At 45.3% G+C, this 22,971-nt stretch overlaps 1 protein-coding gene across 9 annotated transcripts in view; it reads right to left on the reverse strand.

Moving 5' to 3' along the window:
* Nucleotides 1-3,118: 3,118 nt before the first annotated feature.
* The window catches only part of caskin1 (CASK interacting protein 1), an 88,594-nt gene continuing 68,741 nt past the window's right edge, over nucleotides 3,119-22,971 (reverse strand). For 2 of the 9 annotated variants that reach the window (XM_076752081.1, XM_076752087.1), the window contains 13 exons: nucleotides 19,663-19,767; nucleotides 18,756-18,874; nucleotides 15,878-15,959; nucleotides 15,233-15,345; nucleotides 12,389-12,499; nucleotides 9,677-9,778; nucleotides 9,422-9,560; nucleotides 8,356-8,499; nucleotides 6,946-8,207; nucleotides 6,528-6,833; nucleotides 5,667-6,267; nucleotides 4,998-5,502; nucleotides 3,119-4,393 (listed from right to left, as the gene is read on the reverse strand). In XM_076752081.1, coding sequence (XP_076608196.1) covers nucleotides 4,297-4,393; nucleotides 4,998-5,502; nucleotides 5,667-6,267; nucleotides 6,528-6,833; nucleotides 6,946-8,207; nucleotides 8,356-8,499; nucleotides 9,422-9,560; nucleotides 9,677-9,778; nucleotides 12,389-12,499; nucleotides 15,233-15,345; nucleotides 15,878-15,959; nucleotides 18,756-18,874; nucleotides 19,663-19,767 — 3,686 coding nt within the window. In that variant the 3' untranslated portion in view covers nucleotides 3,119-4,296. The remainder of the gene's footprint in view (nucleotides 4,394-4,997; nucleotides 5,503-5,666; nucleotides 6,268-6,527; nucleotides 6,834-6,945; nucleotides 8,208-8,355; nucleotides 8,500-9,421; nucleotides 9,561-9,676; nucleotides 9,779-12,388; nucleotides 12,500-15,232; nucleotides 15,346-15,877; nucleotides 15,960-18,755; nucleotides 18,875-19,662; nucleotides 19,768-22,971) is intronic. The other 7 variants (XM_076752084.1, XM_076752088.1, XM_076752082.1 and 4 more) reach the window with 6 other exon arrangements.

The following is a 22,971-nucleotide window of genomic DNA, read 5'->3' on the forward strand; positions in this document are numbered from 1 at the left end:
CCACTGTCCAGTCACTACAACACACACACGCACACACACACACACTCTCACACACACAGGTCTCATACAGTCAATAGCAGAGCAACACGTAACACACGCGGCCTCTCTCAAGCATTCACATACAGTCGCTGCAGAGCTGAGGAGACGCCGGCCCGGCGCCTGTTCAGATAAGCACAGGCGGAAAATCAAATAGAAACAGCTTGGTTTGTTCTTCTGTTAAGAAAGAAAATCAACAGTACTTTTGCTCCACTACATATTGGACCATCTGTGTGTTTTTTTTTGTTTTTTTTTTGTCTTCCCACCATCTGCAGTATTTCACCTTTGTAGCCTGACCCCAATCCCCACACTTTAAAGTAATGCCTACAACATGAGATGACCAAAATGAGACCAAAGGAAGGAGGAGAGAAGGCCAAACGCCGCTCGAACGGGCTGAGATGCTAAAGCAGGAACCTGGTGTTGAAGCGGGTGAGAGCACTAGAGTTGACCTTTGACCCCCCTGTGCAGCCTCAACAGTGTGATTAGGGGAGTTTGCCATGGAAGTCACGTGACCATGCATTCACGTGCTGCCAAATAGATTTAAAAAAAAAACAAAAAAAAAAACTCCTGCTTGGAAATTCACATAAACAATCAGAGAACAGTTTGGTGCCTGTTTTTTGAACAAAACGGTGAAATCCGACCTCCGCTCCGGGTGGAAGAGTTTATCACACATCTGGTAACAGCTGGACCAACCATCATCACTGGCACTGCACTGATTAGTGATCAGTGCAGGCATGCTTTTAGTAAATCTATGCTTAATCTGCTAATTTGCTTTCTTGCAGAGCATCAGATTGATTCCACTCATATCTGTGTGCTACATATGAAGCTACTGCTAGCAGCTGTTTAGCTTAGCATAGCAACAAGAATCATCCCAATCTCCCCCTTCCAGTCTCTGGGTTAAGCTAAGCTAACCAGCGCCTGACTGTAGCCTCACATTTGCTCTACAAACACGAGAGTTGCGTCAATCTTTTCATCAGATTCTCAGCAAATAAGCAGATTTCCCCGAATGTGGCAGCTAACTTTGGAGACCCAGATGTTGCACACAAGCGTCTCATTGGAACAGTTTGTTTCTAATTGTCCCCTCAGATGGAGAGGAGTCAATATTAAAGGGACAAATTAAGCCTGTGTGTGCTGCGAATAAGAAAACAGCAAGATATCACATGTGGTAACCTGGGTTTTGTGTAGGTGAGGGGTGGGGTGGGAGGGCAGTGTACTTTTTTCTAATGGCATATCAAATAAAGCAAAAACAGAACAAGAGAGATCCCCATATATTGTACATACCCATCTACTGTATTGTAGTCAGACCAAAATCACAAAGCAAGGCACATGTTTCAAAGAAAAAGAACATTGCATTGGAAATAATACAAAAATAATAAAACAGAACAACAAGAATTGCTTGTATTATACACATCGCCACACTTGGACACATGTACACAAAAAAAGAAGAAGGGGGAAAAAAAGAAAAAAAAAAAACGCCTCCTGGAAATATCCCAACATGGTATCCTACAATGATTGATCAGCTCAGACCACTGAAGCATGGAGAAGCAAACTGATTCAACACTGTTCAGACCTGTTTACTTTGAAAAATAGTCTTCAGGATGACACACACATCATAAATACATTTCTCTTTTTTTTTTGTTTTTTGCAAATATCCATATATATAATCTCTATGTGATCATAATTTAAATACCACAACTATTCTTTGAAGTCTTATTCATGTCTATAAGGAGTGTGGCTGCGATGGGGCTGTGAAAGCTCCACCTCCTCAGTGGAGCGTCAGTGTTGTACCTCACTGGACTGCAGTTTGTGGTTGGTTTGAGCAGCTTGAATGGGCACTCCATCCAAACACTTGCATAATGTTCTCTGCGGCTCTGGAGGAGGTTTGTCAGATTTTAAAAATAACCCCCCCCCCCCCGATGACGTCATGGTGATGTCATCAGGGCTTGAAGAGTGTAAATCTCTAACTGAACGCCTTCGTTACAAACTGGGGTGATGGAGTTTGAAAGACTTCACCGGACAGAAAGGGTCTGATGAAAGACTTGTTTCAGTTGCATTATGGGAAGTGTAGTGCTTTTGGAGCTTGACCCCCTCCCAGACCCCCGGGTTAATCTAAGTGGAGTGCCCCTTTAAACTGAAACAAACCATCCAGCCTCACAGATCTCTGCCGCCGCTCGCTCCATCTTCACACTTTTTTTTTAAATCCCATGAACGCACTGTCATGGCAACACACTGTGTAGTAACCATGGTGATGCCAGTGAGGACGGTTAGGTGGACGATGTAGATTGTCATGGCAACACGGGGTGGGTGGTTAGGAGAGTGTGGGACGAGAGAGATGGAAAGAGGACGGCTGTCCACCGAGGGGTCAGGAGGGGGTTCGGTCCCAGCGTACGAGACTTTTTATTGGTGGAAAAAAGTTCAGGGATCCCACACAGAGATTCAGTTCTGGATTTTAAAAGGAAAAATGAACACAGGGTCTGAGAAGCAGGGACGCACCAGCCAATTAACTGGATCCGGTATCGACCAGATGTGACCAATCCACGCTAGGTAGATGTTTCATCGATGTTATTCCAAAATTCAGTGTTTGCACTTACATTCGTTCACTCGAGGCGGCTGCTGACTGACAGGCGGAGTGTTAGCACCACCGCCATGCCAGGCCTCCTGTTACCTTACACAAAAACCATTCCATGCATGTCTCAAAATCAAAAAGGGGTGAAGCAGGAAACGTCTTAAACTAGTGGTGAGGATGTAAATACGAGCATGTTCATACATTCTGGATTTTTCCACGACGGAGAAGAAACAGACGTAATTTTAAGGGGTTTTAAATGTTGGATTAAAGAATATATAAATACTGTATGAGCGATCTGTCAACACTGGCTCAATGTGACCTGCTTTGGAGCGTTTGAAGATGAATTGATGATCATGACAGTTCACGGGTTTGAAACTTGAAATTTTTTTCCACAACTGAACAAAATCATGAATCAAAAGGTTTCTCCAATAACAAACTGATCTGAATTTCAATCAAAGCTTTGTTCTGTTTTCTGGGTGAGTGTGGGAAACCTGAAGTTTGTTGCTATTACCTCTGTTTTTATCGGATTTCCTCCACCTTGCCTTGCACTCCAGAACCCTTCAACAACATCCTGATATCCTTCTCAGAACTTTCCAAACCTTCATCCTCAGACCTAACGTCTCCTTTCAGACAGCCTGCAATTTACTTCCTCCCTCCCCTTCTCTTGTGCAGGCTCCCGTGTGCGTGTGAGTGCAAGCTGGCTGCATGGGTCATTGTGCTTCTCCTAAGGGTGTGTGTGTGTGTGTGTGTGTGTGTGGTGTGTGCTGAGGGCGATGATGAGGATGCAGCAGAGTGTGTGGATACAACCAGGGCAGGAAACTGAATTTGAGCCTGAAATCCCGACAATCCGCAAGCTCGCGTACGCACATCTGTCACACTGCCTCTGTCTCACACGCACGCACGCAGGCACGCACACACCTCAGGAGCTAAATAGTCTCGTTTTGGTCACAGATAAAAATCTTTCCACCAAGTCACAACACCAGAGGTCACCATTCTACACAGAACCAAGACATCAAACCAAAGAGCTAGAGATTCATATTTATCCGTATATTATATATTACTGTGCTAATGCAGGACTTTTTCATTAGATATAAACTCTCCATGCTTAGAATGTACACATACCAGACTATGAGTCATTACACAGTTGGTTTTTCAATCAGTACTAGTTTAGTTTATTTGTTCGCCGTGATAGCTTCAAGAGTCCGTGTGGAGTTCTGAAAAGACCCACGTTTTGATTGCAGTCTCCTCCATTTTGTTGCATTTCTCCATCTTTTTTCTTTTTTTTTTAATTCTTCTCCACATCACTCCTGTTTGGTCCTTTTTTTTTTTTTTAAACCCCCTCTCTTTAAGTGTCTCTCTCTTTATCCAGTCTTCATTCTTGCGCTCTCTCTGCCACATGTCTGTCCAGGCCCGTGGCACCGCTCCATCATCATTTTCATCATCAGCGGCAGGAGATGAGAGGAAGAGGAGGAGAGACGAGGTTTTCCAGAGCAGCGGTGGGTGGACGACAGGAAGAGCTGAGGGGGGGGGGGGGGCTGTGCACGACAGAGAGGGAAGGACGAGGAGAGAGAGAGAGAGAGAGAGAGAGAGAGAGAGAGAGAGAGAGAGAGAGAGGGAGGCATATTGCCCATTGTGCCATCTGAGTCACTCCTGAAGCAGCGTTGCCGTGGAGACATGCCGACTGGTTTCTATGGTTACTCCAACATGGCGTCCAACTGGTCAGCCAGGTCATCAAACATGCTGCCGATGTCATCGAGGATGCTAACTGTGGTCTTCTGCTCAGCCACAGAGCTACAGTACATCACACACACACACACACACACACACACACACACACACACACACACACACACATACAGAAGCACAGCATTAAACCAACTGATGGGGACTTCAGATCCTTCAATTAAGAGATCTGGGCCTCTAGTTTTCATAGTGGTATGTGCCCCTTGCACAGCACATATGATGGGGGCAGATTTACCCTCAGAAATATTGAAACAATGGATCCCTGATTTGAGACAGAGGCAGAAAGAAACCCAGCTTCTCATTGCTAACTGATGACCATCAGCTGCAGCAAGAAACCAGAAAATGAAACATGAACTTGTTGGTATTTGGTCTTAAAGTATTGGAGAAGTACAAATTTTGACCTGATGATGGCGCTAGACGAAAAGGGATCAACTTTGTGATTCTCTGAGCGATCATGGCGCCTGCATCAGGTGCGTTTAATGTAAATTAGCAGATGTTTGCATGCTAACGTACTAAACTAAGATGATGAACAGCACTACAGGCCTTTACCACCAGTTCACCACCATGAAAATAGAAGGGTTGGTGTATGTTTGAGTGTGTGAAGTGTGTTTATTTGCATGAGTGTGTGTGTGTGTGTGCGCGTGCTGCTTACTCCTCCTGCCGCAGTATCTTATCCTCCACGGCCTGCAGAGCTGCGGCCAGCGACGCACTCGTCTCCTCCAGCTTCTGATGCACCAAAGAATCCACACCAAAGTCCGCTGTAACAGGGGCCGGCACCGTGACCCCGCCTCCCGTCATCCCGCTGTCCACCGACACGCCCCCAATGGAGGAGCGAGGGGGCTTGACAGGTGGCGGGGTCGGGCTCGGGGTGGCGGGGGTCTGGGGCGTCTGCGGCGTAGTTGGGGTCTGCGGGGTGTGGGGGCTCTGAGGAGACGGGCTCAGGGGCTTGGCGTTCGGCGGGCTGGGGATGTTGGAAGGAGGGAAGGACGGGGGTGAGCTGGTCTGTCGGGTCACCACGGAGTGTTGCTTGACCGGGGCAGGGGCGGGGGTCGGGGAGGGCGGGCTGGTCATGGAGTGGATGAGCTTGGCCGGTTTGGGCGCCGTGGGCGGGGGGACCGGTTTTGGCGAGACGGGTGGAGGGATCTTCTTTCCTTCCACTACAGAAAGGAAGAGAGGGACAAAAGAACACCCTGAAATATTAACTCTGTGACAAAATTTCTCTGATCTCAATGCGAATTGAGGCCTGTGTAACTTTGCATAACTGACAATTATGACGCCTTCGTGACACAAACACACACACACACACATACAATGTGAGTACCTGGGCTTCCAGGAGTCCCAGGGCCAGGCAGGGGCACTCTCTTGTTGGAGACAGGGTGTGGGGGGGTCTGCGGGCCTCCCTGTCTCTTTATCTGTGCCACAACAGGCTTCGGGGAGACAGGAGGCTTTGGTTTTCTCACCGGACCTCCTTCATTGCTCACTGGAGCTCCTTGGTCCGCGCTGTCCCTGCGAGGAGCAGCAGTCACTTGTGGTTGCGGTTGAGGTTGATATTGGGGTTGAGGTTGAGGTTGCGGCTGCTCCGTCACTCCAGCATCAGACACCGGGCGGCGTTTCACGGTGGCTGTGCCGTTCTGGTAGGGTATTGGCTGCGCGGTGTTCTGCGGCCCAGCCCCCACAGGCTCTCCATTAGCTGCGGCCAGGTCTGTGAAGCCCTCGGGCTCCTTGTCGCGGCTCTTTGGCCGTCGTTTGACGGTGGACGACTCTTGGAGGGTGAAGTCGGAGCCGTTGGGGTGGGGCTTGGAGCTGCGCGGACGTCGCTTTAAGGTGCCTGTGCCTTCAACCCTGGAGATGTCCTCCTGCGTGTATCCCACATCTCCCTGGGGACCCTCCCCGTCACCCTGCAGACAAACACAAAATACACACTAACGGAAAATTCATACATTCATGACAAGAGGTTATTTTTGCACAAACAGTCAAGAACATTGACAAAGATAAATGGTAGCACAGATATAGCTTACAGTACACAGAAGCTGATTATGGATTTGTAATATGTTAGAGCACACTTAATCTTAGCACATAAATTACATAGATAATGTCAAAACAATAGATAGATTGATAGATAAATAGATGATAGATAGATAGATAGATAGACAGATAGACAAACATATATATAGATAGCTACCTGTCCTTCTCCTTCTCCTCGACCCTGGCGGCGGATGGTCAGGCTCCCCTCCTCTGCAAATGGCAGGTTCTCTGATGAGCTGCCACTGCCTCCAGAGCTGGGGTGTGGGGAGGACGGAGGGTGGGGTGGGGAGGAATTTACAGGGACAGGGGGGGTTTCAGGTTGGGCGGACAGAGGAGGGAAAGCAGAAGGGGCTGGCTGGTCACGCCTGGCAGCCGCCACCAGCTCGGTGACAGGACCACTAATGGTCCGCCGTCGGTTCACCACTTCACCGTCCAGACCAATGGCATCACGTGTTTTCCCCACCTGGTAAAAACACAAGTGCACAATGGCTTGATCATGCCTCAGTTCATTAGCTACATAAATAAATGTGGCCAATTTTTCTATAATGACTCGTACAAAGTGTTATCAACAATACCTGCAGGAAATTCTTCTGCAGGGCCATGCCTTTGGGTCCACCCCCTATAGAGGACATCTCCAACATGGCGGCAATGCTCCTCACACTACCCACACTGCTTGTCTCCACAGCACCCGCCTCCACGGACACCCCCAGGTCGCTGGCCCGTCGCTGTTGGTGGTAAGGCACATCCAGCATCCCTCCTGTGGTGGTGAGCGTGGGCGGCTGCGCGTTGGCCTCTGTCAGGTTGGAGTTGGAGCTGGAGATGGCAGAGCTGGAGCGTTTGGGGGGCGGTGGCGGCGGCCCTTTTTTCTTCTGACGCAAAGCAAAGGACTGCGCCTGGTTGCGGCTGACGTTCTTGTCCTGGTTGCGGACGGAGTGGCTGCGGCTGACGCGGTGGGTCACTGTGGCATATTTGCCTCCGTCCCCTCTGATGACAGCAGAGCCCTGACCTCCCGCTACCTCTGCTTCTCCTTCTCCTCCTCCACCTCCACCTCCACCACCACCTCCACCTGCCTTCTCGTCACACTCGCCATCTGAGACGGCGTACCTGTTGAGGCTGTGGGCACGTTTCTTCTGGAGCGCCGAGGGCTCTGCTCCTTCTCCCTCAGCTGGCTCAGCCTCTGGCGGGAGGCAGAGGAGTGGGACTTGTGGTTGTTGGCTCTCCCTAACCTCCATCACCTGCGTCTGCGGATGGTGCTGAGGATGTGCCTGATGCTGCGGCTGGACTTGAGGCTGCTGTTGTTGCTGGGGCTGAGGCTGGGGCTGAGGCTGGGTACACGGAGCTCCACGGTGGGTTGGAGATTGAGGGGGGTGGGAGCGCGGCGACTGAGGTCTCTCGCCCTGGATGAACTGGGGGGACGGCTTGTGTTTGGCCTGCGGGGAAGCTGTGCTCTGGACGGAGGAGGCGGAGGAAGACGATGAGGTTCTCGTCTTGGTGGGAGTGTGAGGGGGCGTGTAGGGCGGCGCAGGCTGGGAATGGGAGTGGGAGTGACGGTGTTTGCCTTGAGAGGACGCACTGCCTCTGTGAGAGGAGGTGCTTCCCTGGCTGCTCTGCTGCCTCATAGTCCGCGCCTCCTTCTTTGGTGGCCCAGCACCACCTCCGCCTCCTCCTCCTCCTCCTCCTCCTCCTCCTCCTCCTGTCATCACCTCATCGTGGTCTTTGCTGAGGCTGCGGGTCCGTTGGGCTTTGCTGACCTCCTGCCCTGGCTGAGTCATGGCAGTCTGCAACTCTGTGCTCAACTCGCTGTCCTGGAAGGTGCTCATCTTTGGAGACATGACCTCTGCAGAAAGAGAAAGAAACCTTTAAAACGAATTTCAACAGTAATCTTAAGGACACAAGGTCGACTGTACTGTTAGAGAAATGAATCGTTGAGGGAAAAATATTTGATCGCTATTTGATCATTATCAGAGTTCTATCCGTTAGCTCACCGTCTGGGGGAGGGCTGTCCATAGACATGACATCCTGCTGCTGGGTGATTGGTGGGGGCTTCTTTCTGAGGGAGCCCCGCCCATCTGAGCTGCGCTGCATTTCAGCGAGTCGCTTCACCGCCAGCATCAGCTTCTTCTGGTGGCCTACAGTGTTTAAAGATTTGGAGTGTAAAAAGAAATATGAAACCTAAGAAATCAAGCTTTTATTTTGATCAGTTGAGTAATTGATACCTTTCACTCTTCTAATTATCTTTCACTTGCTCCTTTAATTTTTCAACTCTTGCAGTTCCCTATTCTTTGGTCTTGGCACACATTTAATGTAACATTTAACATTTCCCTTTTCACCATCAGCAACCGGGAGGACTTTGAGGCTAGCTCCCTTAACTGACAACACTTTTTCAGCGAGCTACCTAACTTACGCTTAATGTCCTCATAAAGCTACGAGCCCAGAGCATGAAATGTTAATCATCCTCATGCTGCACTGCATGCTGCTGTAGCATCACTGTGTAAACTGTAAAAGTAGCTGAAGCATGCTAGTGCTAAAGAAAGTCAGAACATTATCTCCATCTTTCACTGCGCATCTCTCTCGGGTAAAATATGACAGAATAGATAAATGAGCTTTTAAAAGATAAATATAAAAGCAGAATTACTGGAGTCTTAATTCATTTTGTTGACTGAATGTTGAAGGAAAAGCATCCACCTTCATTCCATTATATTTTTGACTTGTCTGATGAACCTTTTACTACATTCAGTCAGTTTCTAGGGCTGCTTGTGCAACATGTATATGTTGTCCTACTAGATTATTTGCATCACATTCAGTGTTAATGTGTTACAGGGTAGCTGTCTCAACTCAGCACATATAAATCCTCACCACAAATGACATGGGCTGACCTCTGTAGTTTTAGGTTTAGCTCAGCAAGCTAGCAAAGACCTTGCATATATTGCTGTCCATGGTGCTGAATCTTCATGGCAGACATGCAGACTGGAGTGCTCTGAAGGGGATGCTGGAGTTATCATGGGGGTCACGTTCTGATGCAAAAACACAGAATATATCTGTATGTCTTACCCAGTTTGGTGATGCCTATTTCCTGCAGGTCCTCCCAGGTGATGTCGGTGATGAACTCGATATTCTCGTAACCGTTCTGCACTAAGACCTGGTGGTACTGGCTTAGGCCGATAGCAGACAGCCACTCTCCTAGACTGGCCTATAGGAACACCAGAAACACCACAGTGATGCTGGTAGCTTGCCTCTGAAAACAGGCTGAGCGTCTAACTGGTCGCTAAACCACAGGGGATGGTGTGTGTGTTGAATGGTACTCACAGGTTTGTGCTCAGGCAGCCACTCGCTGACACTTAGCTTGTTAATCTCTGATGTCATCTTCTTTCTGTGACCTGGTTTAGTTATTCCAATGGCTGTCAGATCCTGACAACACACACACACACACATAGACAAACACAAGTAAGATACAGTCATGGTACATTCAGACCTTGTCTCTAAGTGAACTAAAGTCAAACTCTGTCATCCTCACTCTCTCTCTCTCTCTCTCTCACACACACACACACACACACACACACACACACACAGAGGAAAACTTGCAACACAAAGAACAAGTGACAGCGTGACATCTGATGAAAGCTTCTGCCAGTTGAAGAGAATAGAGCAGAAATGTTAAATGTCTCAAAATCATAAGAAAAGCAAAGAAAGCAAAAGCAAATGTCTGCAGTGAAAAGGAAGCATCTGCAAGAAAGGATCAGCTCGACACTCCACGTCATTTAACTTCAGCTTTTTGTAATCTGTCATAAGTAATCAAGCTGACACTTGGATACAAACTAAGTGAAATAAACTAATTCTATTGTGCAGATTTGTTTGGAGCTGTAATTAATCGATAAGGACAGTGCATCATCCTGTCACTGTTTACTGCTGCTTCTGTGTATTTCAGTGGAATTAGTGGTGGACACACAAGAACACACTTTTACAAACACACACAGACACACGCACAAACGTACAGGAGAAGAAGTCTCGGTTCTGCGACGCACCTCTGGTAACAAAACCCTTTTAAAATCGGCTCAGCTCTGCATGCACAGCACAGGAGTGTATGTGTGTATACAAATCATTTATAGATGCTATCAATGATTTGTATGCAGGTGAGCGTGGAGGAGAGCATCTGCCTCGTCCCTCTGAGCAGGCGGCAGCAGCGGCAGTGTTGAAGGTGATGGGAGGGTCGGGAGGTTGTGCGGATATACTGAGCTCATTTTTCATCTCTGATTTGATTTGATTTGATTTTTTATTTTAATATTTCCTGATTTAGTTCCAGTGTGCAAGTCAGAGCAAGGGCTTGCCTGCTGCTATTTGCACATATGATGCAGTTCTGTGAAAGAGTATCACTGGGAGTAACATGCAAGGTAACGACATCTATTTACTCTTCTAAATATTTAGTTTGAAGGGGCACTTCAGCATTGTTTTTTTTTCAATAAGTTTGGAGACTCACAAGAGACAGATTTTAAAAAGAACAGCCGAGCTCAAAGCAGCCTGACTTTTAGCCCGTAGCTATAAAAACAGTGGATTCTACAATTGTCAGAAGGCAACTCAATAGCATTTTTCATTACAGCTCCATGCCTGATCAAGGTCCACAAAAACCCACAAGGGGGCAGGGAGGCTCATTGTAACACACAGTAATGCAACAAACATCTAGTTGTTATGGACAACATGTTAACAAATGCAGGAGCCATGAGACTCGACTGTACATTGGATGCGCAGCCTGATTAACCAAAACACTTCAATAAAAGTGGAATGATTTCATCTTGTTACGTTTAATTTTATGTGAATAACTTGAGATGTCAATTTTATCCAAACCCTGATTCCAAAACAGTTGAGCATTTGTGTAAAACATAAATAAAAACAGAATAAGTGAATTTGCTGATTCTTTATGACACATACTCAATTTGACAATAGACAATATATTTAATGTTTGACCTCATCAGCTTCATTGATTTTTGTAAATATCTGCTTATTCTGAATTTGATGCAGCAACATGTTTCAAACAAGTTGGGCAGGAGTAACTAAAGACTGGGAAAGATGTGGAATGATCCAAAAACACCTGTTTGGAACATTCCACAGGTAAACAGGTTGATTGGTAACAGGTGATAGTATCATGATTGGGTATGAAAGGGGCATCCTGGAAAGACTCAGTCGTTCACAAGCGAGGATGGAGAGAGGGTCACCACTTTGTGAACACATGATTGTGTAAGGATGTTACTACATGAGCTCAGGAACACTTTGTGACCTGTTGTGAGTAAACACTTTGTTTGGAAATGACTGTAATCTCTATTTTTTGGAATCAGGGCTGTATTTCTTCTGTGCGTTGCTTTTACACTATATTTCGTACTAATATTATGCAAATTAAGTTATTAGGATTTCATCTGTCACCTTTCTCAAGGTAACGGGAAATGTAGCATTTTTTTGAAGGAAAAAATTTGGAAATGAAAGTGATTTTCTTTCGTTCCAGTAGCTTAGCTTCGTACATACAGACTATTAACTCACAGTCTTTGTGCTAAGCTAAGCTAACCAGCTTTTGACAACACGGTGAAAAGGCATGTTTTCCAAACTACATTATCAAAAATTTAAACCTTTTCAGCCAACCAATCCAGAATTCCAGTGGCATGCTCTACTTCTGCTCTATGTATCCATCAGCCTTTTAAACATTTTGAATCTTCTTCATTAACAAGTAAAAAATGCATCGTGACCATAGACCTGCAGTTGGACCTGGAACAGTCAGTATCAGGTCATGGGTGAGAAGTGAAAGGCTCAGTCAGGACGGGTTGAGCGGGAGGCGGGGGAAGGACAGCTGAGATCACTTTAGCTGAGTGCTTTAGTTGTGCTCGTCTGAGGATTTCTAAAGGAAATGATACACATGCATCTCGGAAACATCAAGGACAGCACAAATCAAAGTCGTGCAGACTTGTTTCCATTGCGGTCCTTGGAGGTGCCTGTGACCTCTCTGGGGTTCAGGGGTTCAGGGTTCTGTTGCCTTACCTCCGGGGTCATTCGGCTAATGGTGGGCAAGTCATACCCAGCGCCCAGGAAGTTTGGAGCGTAGACCTGCAGCTGAAAGTCGCTCAGCCATTGGACAACGGCCTCTGAGCTCTACGGGAGAGAAGACAGGGGGCATGCTGTCACTGGCTCCATGTCTGCTTCTTCAACAGCCACTTTTTCCTCAGCAGGGCCAAACAGGAGCCACCATTTAGATTGTGTAGCAGTTCAACATGTCTGTCAGTGTATCACTACTATCACACAGACAAATCTATTTATGCTCATCACACGATTTCAACTCAACGAATTAGCCCAGGTTAGCCCTGCTTGGCCCTGAAGGGAAAACCAGGCTAAAGCAGGAAGGAGAAAGGCCCTGCCTACAATATCTCAAATGCTACAGCAGGAGATTCAGATCAGCAGGACAATCTACATTTGACACTACGAAGCTGGAAAGTAAAGACAAACTGTGGTGACAAATCTAACAAAAATCTATCATAGAAGTGCAAACACTTAATAGCTCGTGCTTAACTCTTCCCTCAAATATTCTCACAGATGATTCTCTGTTCATTAAATGTTGCTCCAAACTGTTATTGCTATGACACCTGAACTGTTGATGCTAAAAATGTACCTGAATGTTTTAAATATAAGTGTATAAAATACCATTTATTTTGTCTATAAAGTGCATAAAAACAGTCAGGACTATATGCTGCACTGTGAACTACACTTACCTAATTACTCTTACACTGGTTTCATCTTCTAAGACTGCAGCTGAGCTTTGAAAATGTGTGTGTAGAGTCTTCAGTGTTAACCTGGTTGATCCTACTTCCTGTGTGTCTTGAATTATCTTATAGCTGCTTCTCATATATCACGGCTATAGCTCCAGTTTGCCTGGAGCTGGCTGCACCTGCTGCTGAGTTGAAACCTGGTGTTGTTGTAGGAAGCGTTTAATGGAGATTCACACATCTCTACATTAAAAAGAGTTGCCCCACACAAGCCAGTTCTTCTGTAGAGACTGGTTATTACTACGTAGTCGGGGTGTCACAATCCGCCATTGTTGGACTGATGAGTCTTGATTGATGATTTAGACGACTGAGTTTTGTAAAGATCATCAGATGATTGGCTTTATGCTCTGACAACCGTCATTCACACTGTCAGACATGGTATCAAGTGTGACAAAACTACTATATTTCTTTTTTTATGTACCACATTAAGGCCGTATGTTGTCAGATTTAAATAATTCACTTCAAATGTATTAACAATAACTTCTTTCAAACAAACAGTTCGACTCAAAAACAAAAAAAGAAGAGTCACGACATGGCAGAAGGGTTCCTTTCAACAGATTTCTCACAGTTTGTGTGCAGCAGAACACACACACACACACACACACACACACACACACACACACACACACACACACACACACACACACTGCAGTGTGCATGCTACACACTAAGTTTTAATGCTGTAGCGTGACTTTTAAAATCACTAGTTTGAAACTAGCTAGTAGTTACTGAGATCTCTTAGGAAGGACTTAACGTGCCAAATTAGAAATGTGTTCATGTCGACCTGGTGCAGCTCACCCCTGATCAGCTGTCAGTGAGCACAGGACTACAGCCTGCTTTGAACCCTGATTGATTTGCTGCAGCGTCTGCAGGGAGCAGAGCTACAGGGTTGAGTGTAACTGTAAAACCCCATGTATGACTCTGTTTCTCTTTAAAGTCCCACATCCCTCCTGCCTTCCTCTATTATGCCTGTCTCCTCCTCCTCCTCTTCTTCTTCTCCTCTTCATCTCTCCCCGAGACCCTCCTCCTCCACGCTGCCCTCAAAGCTGATTGGTTTTCCCTCCTATCTTTCCTCCTCCTTTCCCTGCCGAGGGAAATATTAGGACGTTGGGTTCTGAGGAATCAGGACTTTAGCTAACAGATGGCTGTGAGAACATGACAGCACACACACACACACACACACACACACACACACACACACACACACACACATACACACACTGTAGGCAAGCGATGCACACACAACCACCACGACCCCCCGCTATTTAAATATGCTCATTGTTTTATCAAGCTTGGAATTATTATACAATGAGACATGAACTTAAATGTGGGCCCACACACGTATACAAACATACACACGCACACGCACACACGCACACACACACAGACACTTTACAGTAAATAACAGCTTACTGTAAATGGTGTAAGCTCAGATTTCACACTTCTTGTGCCGAGCTAGTCCGCCCACGACATGCACACTGCTGGGCACCTGCCAGCACGCGCACACACACACACACACACACACACACACACACAGAGCGATATCTCAACTAGAGTTATGCTTGCCTGAGGTGCACCTACCAACCATCAACTGAGAGACAATTATCTCTGCAACAGAAGAAAAACAACTGCAATGGAAGAAGAGAAGCTGCAACTAAAAGGAGTGAAGAACGATGGACAGCAGGTAGCAGATAAACAAAAGCACAGGATTCTCTCTCTCATACACACACTCACACACAAGATTTCTCGTTCACAGACTCGTTCAAGATCAAGCCGCAGATCTTCATTCACACACTCACCGTGTCGTGGCTGCATCCGAACACTCGCAGCACGGACGAGGCCAGTTGTGAGAGAAACCGCTGGGACATCTTGGTGTGTGTGTATGTATGAATGTATATAGTCTGGGTGTGTGTGTGTGGGGGTATAAACGTGAGAGGCTGGTGTTTAAGGTGACTGACGAGCTACATTCTCATCATGCTGCAGTTCGATGTTGATAGTGGTGACTGTATGTTTGCATGAAAGAGGGAGAGAGGACTGAATCTGTGGGAGTTTGGGACTGTCCTACCTTCCCCTCGCCTGGCCCCTCCCCCTTCCTGGTTGCCGTGGTGTCGTAAGGCGGTGCTTCATGGAGTGGACAGCCTGATTGGCTTGATGTCCGAGAGGAGCTGGCAGAGCCTGCTGGGAGAAATACCATTGGCCCGTTGTCTGTCACTGTAAACTTACAATTAATCCACATGTGAGTTCCCTTGTCTTTCAACCTGACCCATCCACCAACTGATTTCTGGTCAGTCTCCTCTGTCGCTTTTGAACCAATCAGATTCTAGCTGTCCAAGATATAACAAGCCTACTTAGCCAATCACACCCTTCTACACTTCCTCCTACATCCCCTGCCTTCGCCATCTGTCTGTTAAATGAGCCAAGATCTGTGTGTGCATAAATGTTTGTGTGCGTGTGTGTGTGTGTGTGTGTGTGTGTGTAGTGAGTGGTACAATGTCATTTTTGTAAAAGAGCAGTGGATTATGACTTCATTCTCTAACCCGACTCTTTTTCTCCCCAGTTTCAATCTTCTTCTTTCGATCTTAAACATTTCCCCTCCCCTCATTCTCACCAGTTTCACAGGTACAGTGACTGTGTTACTGTGAGTTCATGCCAAGAAGATGTGTAAGAGGTAAACACAGTGAGCGGGTTGAACGAGGATCACCCTCTGTACCTGCAGGCTGGTCCACAGACTTGGACTGCTCCAGTAGATGCTCCTTGGCTTTTGCAGACTGGGACAAGACTGTAGCTAGAAGCTGCAAATACACAAAAACAAAAAAATATATGTATAGTGAATTATGCTAACCTGCTGGGATATGTTCTCGTGGCCTATTCACACATGCAGCAGACGTGTTCATTTGACGTATATCTGACCACAAATCCAATAGTAACTCTCCTCGAGGCTTTTTTTTTGTCTCCCACCAACTCCTGAGAAAAATATCTGGCCCTGTAGCTGCTAAATGCTCCATTATGTTCACCAGCTAGGTGCTAACTTTGTCTGCTGTTTGGTGCTGGACAGGTATTGAGCAGAGTGTTTACCAGAGGTTTATCACTGAAAGCAGCTGCCTGCGGCTGCTGGTGACAGAAGTGATGTGACTGGTGAGAGTGCATCAAAACAGTAAACTTTTGAGTTGTAAAACCAAAACAATGAGCTGAAAGATGCTAAAATGCAGAGATGGGTCATAATTCTCTGTAGGTTTATCATGTCGGTTGAAATTCCCTTGATCTCCAAAAAGTTTCTTGAGTCATTTGTATTGAAGGCATCATCACCTGCCGTGGCTCTCAGGGCGCAGTGATGCCTTTAAGTAAATATGTTGGGCTCTTTTATACGTTCTCATTAAGAAACAGTAAATGCCAGTAAAACCTTACCATCTCAAATACGATTGATCAATGTATGATTTATGTGGACTATTGCTGCATTAATCACATTTAAACCTTTCTTCTGAAGCTTCCCACACAAGCACTGCAATAAAAGTCTGAGCAGCGTTGATGAGGAGTGAACGGAGTGAGACGCACAGAAAACAGATGCCACCACTCAGACTCTGCTGCAATTGGGTCTCATTTTGCGGTGTGGATGTTTTTGTAGGTCTAAAAAGTGTCTCGCTCGCAGTTTCTTAACAGGATGCTCGCTGGATGTGCAGCTGGCTGTGTTTATGAGTAAATAACCACGTTGAAAGACAGCTTCAGACGAAGAACACCAACAGTACTACGTTTCTATGGTTGCACTGTAAAAGTGAGTCTCAGAGAGTGTGTTCAAGTGTCGGGATGAGTGATGAGCCTCCAGAACAGCTTTAATGCTCCTTGGTGTAGATTCCTCAAGTCTGTACTATGAAATATGGCAACCGCAAAGGCCGCAGCATATGATTGACGTCATTTCCATCATCCAGTGACCGACCAGGTTCTGTATGAAAGCATCTGAATTTATGTTTCTCCATTCAGTTAATTAATTAACTCAAAAAGGCTTTTCGTTTGTCTCCTGTCTGTGCTTGTTTGAACGTTTACACTCTCGTTTCTAATTTCTTTTTGTGATTTGGTGCCTTTGTTTACATCAGTGAGGCTTTATTTAACAGGTGCATCATTTTCCAATAATTACACAGCTCTTTCCGGTGAATTTCCGAGGAAATCATTATGGCGAGGAAGTTTCCGGGAAAAAAAGGACTGTATGTAATTTTGTACTAATTATAGGGTAAACATGAATTTCCTTGAAAGCACAGCTTCATTAAAACCCAAGTCTATATTCATTCATTATTCATCAGTGGTATTCGGTTTATTTACTTACTTTAATGCCCTGAGAACCTTTTTTCTCATTCGGTTTCTTACTAAGATTAAATACTGCAGCAAAGTGAGAACAACTTTGATTATTTCACCAGTGATTTCTGTATTTTTTTTGTGTGTTTTGTCTGTTTTGGTTTTCTCACTAATTTGAAGGGGCGGGACTCAACTGGCAAAACATGATGCAACATTCTTCTGTAAACCAATCAGAATTTAACAGCATTTTCATGAAAATGTGATGACAGCTGTGGGCAAGTTCACTTATGCTGCCAACTCACTGTCAGCCAAATCTGATCCAAACACACCCACACAGTCCTGATGAAGCAGATTAGCTGAGTTTAGAGCAGAGATGTCGGACCCATCCTGATATCTGATATTGGCCTGATGCTGACTGAAATAGCTGGATCGGTATCGGTGACAACGGGCTGATCTGGCATCATTATTTCAATAAATAAGAATTCAGCACCTTTATATCTATCTATTTGTTCCATTTTATTTTACAAAGTTAGAAAATCAATGTTCAAGTCAAGCCTGATGTTGCCTTACACGTAGAAGAATGATCTCAGTCTCTTCCACACAGTCAGCTTATTAATTAAACACTGGTATCACTATGGGTCAATACCCAAAGCTAAACTATCGGTATGTGTCAAAGTTGGATGCAAAAACTACAAAACTACAAGCAAACCTTGATTTAAGTAAAAGTACACAAGTATGATCATCAAAATGTACTTAAGGTCCAGTGTGTAGGATGCAGTGGCATCCTGTGGTGAGGTTGCAGATTGGCAACCAGCTGAACACCCCTCGCCTCACCCTCGCCCTCTCCGCAGTCAGTGTTTGGTTTGTCTCTTCTGGGCTACTGTAGAAACATGGCAGACCCCATGGAGGAGGACCCACTGCCTCTGTGCGATTCTTATCAGCTGATTATACACTAATGAAAACATAACTATGATTATTATTTTACATTTCTTCAAATAGATCCTCCTAAATCCTACACACTGAAACCTTTAGAGGATTAAAAGTAAAATCAACCTTTAATCAGTTTATTCTAGGTACCTTGTATCTGCAGCTATTTAAGATTTAAAGGGTTTTTCTTTTTCAGATGTAAAAGTAACCATTGATTGTAGCTGCCAGATGTATTTAGTGGGGGATAAAGTACAATATTTATCTCTGAAACATGGAGTAGAATCATATAGTAGCACAAAATGTAAATACCCAAGTAAAGTAAAAGTACCTCATTATTGTACTGTGTGTGTGTGTGTGTGTGTGTGTGTGTGTCGTACCTTTACCCCCTCAGCCTGTGCATGGAGGATGTGTGCTGCACTGCCGGCACTCTGACCGCTGCCTGATGACCTCACACTGGTCACACTGCCTGAACTACCCACACTGCTGCGGTCTCCACCTGCAACACATACACACACACACACACACACACACACACACAAGCACACCCGCACATACATGCATTCACACACGCATGCAGCCGCCCAAACGACATGTAGAGAGTTTGTGCATTCAAATGCACACATGCAACAAACAGATGGATGCACACAGTCACACAGGCACACGCGCACGCACACACAGGCACACACACATTGAGTGGTTTAGCTGATATCCAAAGCAACGTGGCAACAGGTGTGACTCTCCATTGAAATGCACTGGGCAGCATGTGGTTGAATGGACAGGACGGAGACAGAGGGACAGACGGGCGGACGGAAGACTGAGCGACAGACAGTGTGGAGGAAACAAGACACACCTTTTGCTTTCACACACACACACACATCTTTTCTCTCACTCTTCCTCTCTTTCTTTCCTAACTTCTCTTGTTCTCTCTCACATGAAAACATCTCCATACATCCATTTGGAAAGACACACAGACTGTAGACCAATGCAGATGGCTGCAGTCCTAAACATAAGGCCACTGAGTTCAGATAAGCTTTAGATGGAGGGGTGTATGCAGGACATGGGGGACCGTCAGGAGCGGGTCAAAGAGTATCTGAAAGCCCTCAGACAACATCAGTTTCACCCTAAGAAATGAATGGAGGGATGGATTCTGCTCTCGGGGACACTTGCAAGGCGGCGCCTGGCAGAAAAGCCTTTTTTTTTGAATGGACATCAGATACTGTTTGACCCCTGGTCAAAGTTTAAGGAGTCAGGGGTTGAGGGCTCAGCGCAGCGCGGCTTAGTTACCTGCCACGGGCTTGCGCAGTACCCAGATCTCTTCGTTGGAGCCTCCATGGGGCCCGCTGGATGGGGTGGGAGAGCTGTGAGGACTTGCCTCTGAGCCGCGACAACCTTTAACACAGAACACCACTGTTAGCCGCTAACCGACCCTAGCCTCGTCTCGGAAGCTTTTCTCCCCTTTATTTTTGCACTTTTGTCAACGTTGCAGCAGCAGAACAAGCTGAAAATACAACACTGACAAATTAGCGGCTTATTGAGTTGGCTAACGTGTTATCAAACAGTCGCCTGTTTTGGCAGACATGGTGCCACATTGGCATTAAGTTGTGTTTCTTTCTGATGAATGTAAGTTTCTTTAGCTCTGTTTTGGTCATGTCATGAGAAAAGTATTAACACTTTAGCTGCTAAATGTTCCACTATGCTTATCAGCAAGTCATAATTTTGTCTAATTGTTTGGTGCTATGTAAAATTGTGGGCTGTAAAGCCAAAACAATTCACCAAAAGACGATAAAAAGCTCTGTAGAGCTGAGGGGAACCTCAGTAATTCTCTGTGGGTTCATCTCCACAAGCATCTCCGTTCACATTACAGTCATTTGATCCATTGCTCACATAGAAATGTTGCTGAGTTCAGCTTTAATAGTAGGCTCAAACCATTATTAGCTCTAATATATCCCTAAACCTGAATTTGATACTATGATAAAACCATTGCTGTAAATAATTAATTTGGTATTAAAGACGTGGAGTATTGGACCTTCCTACTCTAACTGTCAGCGCTACACACAGTACTTGTGAGCAAAGCACCTCACTTCACCGACACTACGAGTTCATTTTGCAGATTACAGGCGTCCTAATCTGCTTGATAGTTTTAGAAAAAGAAGGGTGAGGCGTGGTTAATTAAATAAATTCCAAAATTATCCGCGAAGAAAGACACAAATTACAGAGGGGCCAGCAGGAGAGCAGGGTGATGGGCTAAAGGCGGATAAGGGAGTTTTTTTTTTAAAAGGATATAGAAGATTCACGCTCACTCACACACCACACTCTCATTCTCACACACACATACACAGAAAAAATACAGCATATATATAGATATATGAAAACATTTATATACCCATAGTACATAAATAAATCTATAACATGTATATCTGTGTATATACACATACATGCCATAATGTACATACACATACATATATAATGCAGCCGTACGTGTGTGATTATATATGCAGGCCTTGTCAGAATGGGGCTGCTGTAGTGCATTTGGAGAGTGGGATAAACCATTATAACCATCTTAATAAGGGTTTATAAATGGTTTATATGTGTCAGCCAACAGTGCTCCAGAGAAACACACACATTAAAAAGTTCCATTTGCTTTCATGTAATGCTGCAGCTCCTTCTTGTGGCCATTTTGCATTCCTCCAAGTGACCTCAGACAAAGGACTGAACGGGGTGTTTTCAAAGGCTTCCGACAGCCTTTGATTTGACTTCAATCTCGAGCAATTTTCGACCAGTATGATCAAGGCTTAGGGGAAATGTACTGACCTGATGTACGTATGAGTGAAGGCGTTATATGTTTTTTATTTGGGTGCTGCTCCATTTTTGGAGCCGTGTGACAGGAAAATTAGTCGAAAGGGATTTATTCTCCTGGAGGTAACAAAATGGTGTCCAGTGAAGGCTCCCATTCACACAGTGCAGAGTTTACAGTCAGTGAATACCTTACCTGCTAAACATCCTGGGTGACATTTTCCAACAATGTATTTGGGTCTCTTACGTAACACTTGACATTTTGTAACTTGCAAATATTTGCATGTAACACATAATTTCAGCATCTATTTTTAATACCAAGGATGCACAGAAGCTCGAGACTGCTAGATTCCAGATGTATAGAAAATATCACCCATTAATGTCACATCAGCAACATCTCTGACAAACTTAACTGTCATTAAGCAATAATCTTTCCAGAGAAAAAGTACATTTTTCACTCCACCAAAGCCTGGTGCAGACGCTCAGTTTTGACTTAAGCATTCCCATCCTTCATCACCACCGCACACACTCACACACACACTGAGGTTATAAGTGCAAGGTGGGTAAAAGTGGTGTTAAAATGATCGGATGCAAACAGTAACGCTCAGGACGAGGACAGAACAGAAAAACACGGTGGTACACACAGTGTGGTCGGGAGAGAGTCGTGTATGATGTGTGCATGTTTAGGATACGAGCAGGGTTGTCTTGGAGGTTGGGACACTGATAAACGGAGGAGGAGGAGGAAAGAAGAGGAATAAAGGAAGGGAAAAAAAGAACGGCAAAACACAAGGAACCAAGACTGAAGCACAAACCAACTCAGGTAAAAAGGTGAGCTTTCCTCCCACCTGACGTCTACTCTTCCTCTCTATAGCAAAAAACTTTAGTCCAAATTAAAGGAGTGTTACAACCACAACCTGAAAATTCACAACACTGCATCAGCATTACTTCATCTGCTATTTAGATGTTCCTACAAAGCTGTTTTCCTTTTGAGAGAAATGCTAATACAGTGACCAAACAAGTACGCAAGGGACATGACTTTGCATTATCTACACAGAGACACGTCTTATTGAAGAGCGAGCAGCGAATACATTATTCAAATAAAGTGCTTTAGGTGTTTCTGTGTTTGACTTTGGCCCTATGGAGCTTCATTAAAAAATGAAGCAACTGCTTTCAAGGGTTGGAAAGGCCAAACTTGTGGTTCAGCCTTAAATTGCTAACTGTTATGCTGCATTACATGCAGATAATTTGAATCCAAGAATCTAAGAAAATGACTGTACAGAGAGGGGACAGAATGTAAATACACTGAATGTGTACTGCATTGAAAAAAGCATCAAAATAATATCAAGTGGGGTTTGATTTTATGAAAATCTTTACGATTATAGCTGTAATATCTCATCTACACTTAGCTACACAAGATTTCAATTACAGTCCACTTCAGAGGTGGATTATCAATGACACACATTGTCGCCTGATGCTGAAAGGTGTAAAGGCATCCATCTAAGACATGTGTAGCTCCGTCAGGCAGCGGTCTGTGGATGTAGCTCCTTACAGCCAAGCAAAGAAATAACACTAGCATAAGCAAATTTTCTATCTATCACACGTACTCTTTCCTCGACCCGTGAGGAAGGACCAAATGTGGGCGATGTTGATACAGCGAGTTTCCAACCCAGCACCCACCAACTAGCTCCAGCAGGTCGACTAACTAACATTAACACAGCAGGCCGTGGCCACTCTGATCCTGCTGTGGCCACTCCGCCTCTCTTTGACCAGGAGAAATATGCTGGCTCGTGACTAATGACA

This window comes from Chaetodon auriga, chromosome 16 (genome assembly GCF_051107435.1).
Source record: "Chaetodon auriga isolate fChaAug3 chromosome 16, fChaAug3.hap1, whole genome shotgun sequence".
NCBI lineage: Eukaryota > Metazoa > Chordata > Actinopteri > Chaetodontiformes > Chaetodontidae > Chaetodon > Chaetodon auriga.